Source organism: Crocuta crocuta, unplaced genomic scaffold, assembly GCF_008692635.1.
Source record: "Crocuta crocuta isolate KB4526 unplaced genomic scaffold, BGI_CrCroc_1.0 scaffold1141, whole genome shotgun sequence".
Taxonomy (NCBI): domain Eukaryota; kingdom Metazoa; phylum Chordata; class Mammalia; order Carnivora; family Hyaenidae; genus Crocuta; species Crocuta crocuta.
The window spans coordinates 32550-40610 of NW_027527565.1; the positions used below are offsets into that span (position 1 = coordinate 32550).

The 8061-nt window shown below is 41.8% G+C and overlaps 1 protein-coding gene across 1 annotated transcript; it reads right to left on the reverse strand.

The window, feature by feature from the left end:
- Positions 1 to 428: 428 nt before the first annotated feature.
- Positions 429 to 7771, reverse strand: LOC144236459 (interferon-gamma-inducible GTPase 10-like). Its single transcript, XM_077770114.1, has 2 exons — positions 6749 to 7771; positions 429 to 4410 (listed from the first exon to the last, which is right to left on the reverse strand). Exon 2 carries the CDS (start codon positions 4389 to 4391, stop codon positions 3069 to 3071), a length of 1323 nt encoding a protein of 440 aa, XP_077626240.1. The 5' UTR covers positions 4392 to 4410; positions 6749 to 7771; the 3' UTR covers positions 429 to 3068.
- Between the last annotated feature and the right edge of the window lie 290 nt (positions 7772 to 8061).

An 8061-nucleotide genomic window follows, 5' to 3' on the forward strand; every position in this document is an offset into this window, starting at 1 on the left:
ACAGGTCTCCAATGTGAGGCCCCTAGTCAAGGCTCCTATGAGAGCACAGGGGATAGAGAGGAAGGCAGTGAGCAAGATTCCAAAGCTTCCAGTTAATGAAAGAAGCATTTCCCATCAGAAAGAAGAGGGACTCTAAATCTTCTCTGCCTTTCTGCTGCTGCTGTTGCTGTTGTTGTTGTTGTTGTTGTTTTCATTTTAGCCCTGTTACCAGCTATCATGCTATCAAACTTGAGCATGGATGACCCTGGCAGGTCACAAGGTCACATGTAATGAACAACTTAACTACCAGCAGGTGTTCTGGGGAAATTTAGAAAGATACCAGGGAAGGGGACACAGAGAAAGAGAAAGTTGCTTGGATTCTAAGATTTGTATGGAAGATCAAGAGTAAAATACCATTGTTTCTTTAAAAGAAGAGGAACATAGGAAAATTTGTTGTATCAGATAGCATTTATTTTAATTCTATAGTATCTAAGACAATTGGATTCTGGCACAGGGATACACCAACTGACCCACAGAGCCCTGTATAGGATTCAGGCATGTGTGGAATTCTGTTGCATGGGGGAAGTGCAGGGGATGTCAGTGGGGGTAGAAGAAACTATTTAGTAGGTGGAGCTGACAAAGTGTTTCTCCATACAGACAGAGGTTACTGAATGTTTACCTTCATCACTTATGATAATAAACTCTAGATGATTTAAGATCTGGATTTCAAGTGGAAACTAGAATAACATGTAGCTACTCTTAGGAAAAGATTTTTTAAATGAGATGATGACTTTATAAAGATACCAAGATGACAGCTTTCTAAAACAGATTGACCAGTGTGATATCTTAGACTAGATTAAAATGGAAAGTTTGTCTTCATGAAAACAAATGCAAAAAAAAAGTTTAAAAATCTTCACAAACCTTGGATGGCTGGATGCCTCAGTCAGTTAAATGTCTGACTCTTGATTTCAGCTCAGGACTAGACCTCATGTTTCCTGAGATTGAGCCCCGAGTCAGACTCCACTCTAACAGCATGGGGCCTGCTTAGGATTCTCTCTCTCTCCTTCTGTCTTTGCTCCTCCTCTGCTCTCTCTCTCTCAGAATAAATAAAGATACTTTAAAAAATCTTCACAAATCTGGAGAAGATATTTGCACAAATGTGGTCAACTAATGATCAATGGAAGGAAGGATTTTAAAGATTCCAGAAATCACTAGGGAATAGTGAAACAATCCAGGATGGAAGTGAGTGAAAGACATGAAAATAACTTTCAAAATAAGAAACATATTTGGGCAAAAAAATTAGAGAATATACAACAGATTAACTAGTAATAAGAAAAATGCACATCTGACCTCTATAAGATGATATCATTCATTCCATTGCATAATTTAAGGGTGGTGATGGGCATGGAAAAGGGCACTTGTGGAGATAAGCCCTGGGTGTTATATGGAAACCAATTTGACAATAAACTATTTTTTAAAAAAAGAAAACATCAAGAAACAATGGCAAACAACTGATAAAATGGTAGTATACACACACATATGTGTGTATATACATATACATATGTATACGTATGTATAAATATACATATATTTTATATATACATACATACATTAAAAAAAGAGTTGACAAAATTCGGTACTGGAAAGAATGTAGATTGATGGAATCAATGGAAGCATGACTGCTGGAGACGTAACCTAATACAATCACTGTGAAGAAACAATATGGTCGAGTCTTATAAAGCTGCACATTCATGTGTCTCAGGTCTCAAGTTTCCACTCCTAACATACAAAAGAGCCACACTGCAAAACTGTGCAGAAGACATGTGGATGTGTGCTCCTAACGGCAGCCTTCAAAATTGTGAAAAAAAGAGGGTACATATTGGCAGAGAATGGATAAATAAGTTGAGCTACACAGCACTTAAAGGAATGAACTGTAGCTACATAGATGAAAAAAATGTTCAGCATAATGTCCAGATTAAATATTAAGAACCAGTTGAATACCCCTTAAATAAGCTTCAGGAAAACTAAACCATATATTGTTTAAGCATGCATGTGTAAGTGATAACACCACAAATAAAAGAAAGGAATCGTAGACATGTCCTCATGAGATTGTTACCCAAGGACTGTGGACAGAACTGAAGTGAATAGTAACAGACAGATTGGTGTAGGTTGTTAGAGATGTTCTATTTCTTGGGATGTTTGTTTAGTGTTCATTATATGACCCAAGAAAGTAAAAGATTGTAAAAAGAAAATATCTCAGTGATTTTGAGATTATTGCTGTGTGTATTTGTGTGTGTGTGTGTGTGTCTGTGTGTGTAGTTAGTCATGATTCTCTCCCTCTCGCCATATTTTGGAGACATCAGAGAAATATTGTCTATCTGACATGGGGAGACAATCACCGTTATGATGGGAGAAAGACTGAGAAATCATTCAGGAAGGAAGCAGGGGACAAGAGAGACTGAAATTCCAGGTAGAAACAACTGCAGGACAAAGATGCAAGCTCACACGTGGACTTGTGGATGCAGATGAACACATACAGAGAGTCAATTGGAGCCCTCAGTAGTAAGGTAAGAAATACTTCTGAGACTCAGGTACCCTGACAGGGATGGGGCTCTTTGTAGTGGGTGACAGAAAGCTACCAATTGGAGTAGCTCCTCTCAAGGGCCAGGCTGCTCCCTAACAGTGTGTGAGAATCACCCTGGGTGTATATGTATAAATAAATAATTAAAAAGTAAAAATGGTTTTGGGGGACCTACTGTATGCACAGCCATTTTTTTTTTTTTTACTAGTATGTTAGTAGAAACACCAGTGCCTGGTATGAAGTAACCATCACACAAAGAGTTATTCTCTCCACTAAGCAGAAAATTCCAGATTCTTGTCATTCATTTTCCCAGGAAGTATCATTTGAAAGAAGGATTCTTGAGAGCTGATTGCCTTCACTGTCAAATAATGGACACCAAGCTTGTAGTTCGACCAGAGTGAATTATGGAAATGTCTGTGATATTCTGAGGGCAGTGGGTCAGGATTGCTTCAAGGAAGACTTAAGTCAACTTTCCAGGCACCAGTGCCATACCAACACCAAGAATAATTCAGGAGCTTCTTGCCTCACTTTTCCCATTTTCATCCTTGACATGCTGATGCAGATAGGCTTGTTCAGAGCCCTCAGAGTCCTTAAAAATCTCTTCTTTCTTAAGAAGAAGTTTTGCATCACTCACCACGGTGTCAAGGAAATAATTTTGCAAATAGAATATCTTCCGAAAGTAAAGACCGGTGGCAATGAGTCCTCCAGTAGTAGAGGAGAATTTTTCCAAATGTCTCAGAAGTTTGTCCCCTAAAGACTCATCATCCTTTTCAACTGAGAGCAAGTGGGGTGACATAAGGTTTGCCTTGAGTTTCTCCACCGACACGTGCAAGTCCTTGGCCACGGTTTCTAAGGATGCATCATCCAGTCCAAAGTAAGACCTGTAGAGAGTTAGAGTCTCCTTTAAAGTCTCCACATCGTTTTCACTGAGGAAGCCCACCAAAGGGATGGTGGCAGATGCGCCAGCCTTCAGGGCCTCCAACCAGACCTTCTGTTTTAGAGTGTCCCTCTTCCGGTCAATGGCGGCCTCGGTAACATTCGGCAGGAATTGCGTGAAGATGTGGCGCTTGTGGGCTGGGAGCTCCCTCAGAAGGGTGGTCTCTAGGCTTTGGAAATCATAGCTAGACAACTCAAAGCAGGAGACTAAGAAGATCGGAACATCCCGTATATTGACATTCTTCAGATGTGTCACACAGTCATCACGGAGCTTTTGCAGGAGTTCGTCCTTATTGAATGTGGAGGGTTTACTCACTTTTAGATGATATATATCACTGTCCACTTTAGTTCGGACAAAGTAGAAATTCTTCTTCATTTTTTTAATTTCTGTAGCCAACTGCACATCGCTATGTTTGACACGTTTAGCAGACACGATAATAAAGAAGTCATACTCACCAAATTTCATTTCCCGCAGATACTTGCGTGCATGAAATTCAGTGGTCCCCATTCCAGGCAGGTCCCATAATGTCACATTGGGAAATTTCTTGTGTTTGTAGGGGGTTCTCACCACGGTTGTCTCCTCTGGCCTAGTTTCGGCAGCCCCTTCTTCCTCTTGCCCCACCCCCAGCAGGGCATTGATGAAACTCGATTTCCCTGAATCAAACTCCCCAGTCACAGCAATGTTCAGTGAAGCACTGTCGATGTCTCTCAATAGTTTATTTATTGTAGAAACTGCACTCTGAAGGTCTCCTTCCTCCAGGTGTGATTGAATCTTCCTGACGGTGTCCTGAGAGACTATTGTGCTTTCCAACTTGAAGTTCTTTAAAAATTTGTCAAAGCTGAGGGCCAAACTACCACCATCTATATCAGATGTTGTGGAAGTGGACTGACCCATGGCTGAGCACTAGAGGGCACTAGGGGGAGGAGAGAAGAGGAAAGAAAAAGAATTAGCACAAGGGTAGGCTTGCTGTTATGGGCAGGCAGAACCTGAGTCCTGGCCACAACATTGCATCCAGGAGCCCTTCTCTATCCAGGCATTATGTGGAATCCTACATGGATGAAAAGTTTGCCCTTCCTCGTGTTCTTTTTCACTTATCTTGGAAAGCTCTATTTGCTCTTATAATTTCAAAAACTGATTATTCTATCCTTTCTCCTGTGCCCACACTATTCTTTATTTTTAAGGTTTTGAAAATAATACACCTTCATGGGGGCAAATCTAATAAGACAGCATGAGCTTTCACCCCCATACCCGTACTACCTGTGGTGAAAGACCCACTAGAAAAAACACTTCTGATAACCTCCAACATTACCATGTAATAGACGTTGGTTTTCATATAAGGAAGTTAAATAAGGATGAGAGTCTCCTTCCTTCTCAGAAAAGATACTGCATATCATCATTAGGAGACAGAAACCTTCAATATTTGCAAGTGTGTTTTCCTTTATCTAGAAAGTATGCTGACTCATGAAATGAGGTGTTGAAAAGACTCTTTTGGTTTTGTCTAGAGCAGAAACAGCAGGTGGCATGGATTCCAGTGTTGTAAAACACCATGTTTGACTATCCACCTGGGACTTGCTATGAGCCACCCTAATTGTCTGTGAGACTCCACTCATTACCTGCTTCGTGCCTGTGTATAAAATGGGACAGAAATCAGGTGGGGGAGGTAATGCACCTGGGGAACTGGCTGCTGTATAAAGTGTCGTTGGTGCAAAAGGTGGTGTGGGCAAAGACCGAGGCAGGAGCCGAATGGGATGTAAGAAGTCAGCTATGACAAGGAGGACCCTCTGTCACCTTCTCTGATGTCATTAAACTGAGCTGGTTCTGGAGTCCTGGACCTCTCTGATCACTAGAGACTTATACTTTGAAATGGGGCACCAGAAGAAATCATGTACCCAGGACTAAAGGTAATGTGAGAGATTTGTATACTTCCCCTTGTGGAGATTGAGAGCAGAGATTGAGACCAGGAAGCAAGTCAGCTCATCACCACTGATTGTCTGGGCAACATGCAGGCTGGAGAGGTATCCTTTGGCTAAAAGTGAGAGATCAGGCCCATTCTTTGGGGCTTCCTGGTAGCCACAGCCTGCAGCCCAGGAGAGGATGGCAAAAAGATATTTGGGGATGAAATTATGCAGAGCAAGTACACATTGTTTTGACTGGTATACATACGAACGAGGAGTGCAAATATCCTTCTTAGAAGAAAGAACTATGGGACTCTAGCTCACCAAGAATGAAAGGCAGCTGTTAAGCAACTAAGAAACATGGTGTAGGCACTTCTGACCACCCAGCAGGAATATTCATCACATACATTGTGAAACCGTGACCATCTGGAATGTATAGGGACAACCTCGTGCTGTGTGGAGGGCAAACCATCCCACCACTCCTTTGGATGCGGGCAGCACACAAAGCGGAATGAGCAAGCCTGAATGTGGAAGAGGTATATACAACCTGGACCTCAAGGAAGAGCAAACAAAGTGAGACTTCAACCTCATCAGGTGTAGTCTAATGCCTGTGCATTCTCAGAGGATGCGGAAAGAATTCGCAGGAGACTGAGGAAATCTCTGATGAGACAAGACCTGTGGAACAGAATAAATAAAGAGAAAGGGAACCAAAAGACAGGGTTGAGAGACCAAGCAGAATGGAACTGCAAAATGTTGTGTCCTCAGCTAACTTCAACCACTAAAGCCATGTGCTATTGTTAAGCTTCCATACCTCACCTTATGTTGTATGTGAAGTACTCTTATATATTATTTTCTGCTGCAACAGCAATGCAGAGGTAGCAGGGTCAGAGTGCCTTTTTATGATATCTCTAGGAGCACCTCTACCGGTGTGTCCTCTGCAGCGGGAGTAGAAATGGGAGGGAATGTGAGAAATCCATGGCAATAAGCCTCAGATGTGCATTTATACGTACATTTCTCATCTCATCCTCTTAACAACCCTACAAGGACATTACGATAATTTCCGTCTTCAAATTAAGAATCAAATAAATGATGAGGTGGTGAGACAGACATTGAGGGCCCCACCACTAACAAAGCTCAGAGCTGGGATTCAAGTGAAGCCCCTCATCCAAGACAGATTCCTTCTGTCTCAGGAAGCAGAGACAGAGCCCACAATTGGGCGGGGAGAGGTGAAACAAGCACTCAAAACGAAGTCAATATGAGACACACAGGATTTGTATATCTATGGAGAAATGTATTATAGAGAAAGCCACAGGGCCATAGGAAAGCCACTTAAGATAAAGCCCCATGTCAGTATACCTGAGAGCAATTTCAACCCCCAGGGATGTAATCCATCACCAGTCACCATGGAAATTTCCTGGTCAGCACTAAAAACTGGACTGACGGATCCCCTCTCTCCTCTTAGGCAGGCAACCTTGCCTAAAACAGTGGATTCTTTGCTAATAATTGTTTTTCTGCTTTCTCTCTTCACTTAAAAAAATCTTTCCAGTTTTTCAGCTCAATGGAGCTCCTTTTTGTTTGCTAGATGGAATGCTCCGCAATTCAAAAATTACATAATAAAGCTAACTAGGTTTTAGAATTCACGCAGTTGAATTTTTTTAAACAGATTTGGTGGCAGTGTCTAGATCCAAAGCGAACTCTGACTGTATTTGGGGACAACAAGAAACACAAGTGTGGCATCCCATGAATACTTTTGAGTCATTGTCTTTCTCAACATTTCCAAGGCACATTGCTAAGTCCATCTTGGTTTAAGGTCTGCTCTTTTTGGCATTAGAGCTCCAAGTTGAATTGCCTTTCCAGCCCAAGGTTAATGAATCACTCTGTCTCTGACAGAGCACCAGTCCTTAGCCTGTGGTTCAGTCCACAAGTCCACATAGGAATCCCTTCTCCACTTCCAGTCCAGTCTCCATTTTCTGCGGTTTGCTGGCTTAGTCTGTTCCCCATTTCCTGTCTGCAGTCTCCATGAATGGAATCTGCTGGCTTAGTCCATGATGCAAATTGATGGTGACGTGTAGAGAGCATTCTCTTGAACAGTTCACAGTAACTTCTAAACCTAGCCCTTGGTTCTGAACTCAGATTTCAAGTTGAGAACTGTGGGTGGCAGCCACACTTCTCCACGTGTGTGGAATCACTCAGTAGTCCCCATTCTTGGAGGCCTGCTCGTTGAATCCTTGCCCCCAACCAGTCCCTAGTTCTTTGGCTATGGCTGATGTCCATAGTTCCACTACCTCAGTACTGGTGGTTTCTGTTAATGTGTACACGAGGTAAAGGAAAATGTACATGACCTTCAGGAAAAATAGTAAATAATCGAATGAATAAACAAACAAAGAAAAATTAAATGGGATCTTTAAAATCCAAAGAGTTAAGTTTTCTACCCTCTGACATGTTGTTTATCTTATATCTCAGAACTATGGTTCTGTCTTTCCTTCTTGGTGGGAATGCAAACTGGTGCAGCCACTCTGGAAATCGGTTTGAAGTTTCTGCAAGGAGTTAAAAATAGAACTACCTAAGATCTAGCAATTGCACTACTAGGTATTTACCAAAAAGATGCAAAAATACTGATCTGAAGGGACACATGCAATCTGATATCTATAGCAGCGTTATCAACAACC

What these genes read in the sequence shown, in the direction of transcription:
- LOC144236459 (XM_077770114.1), bottom strand. Translation starts at nt 4,391, where the DNA reads ATGGGTCAGTCCACTTCCACAACATCTGATATAGATGGTGGTAGTTTG.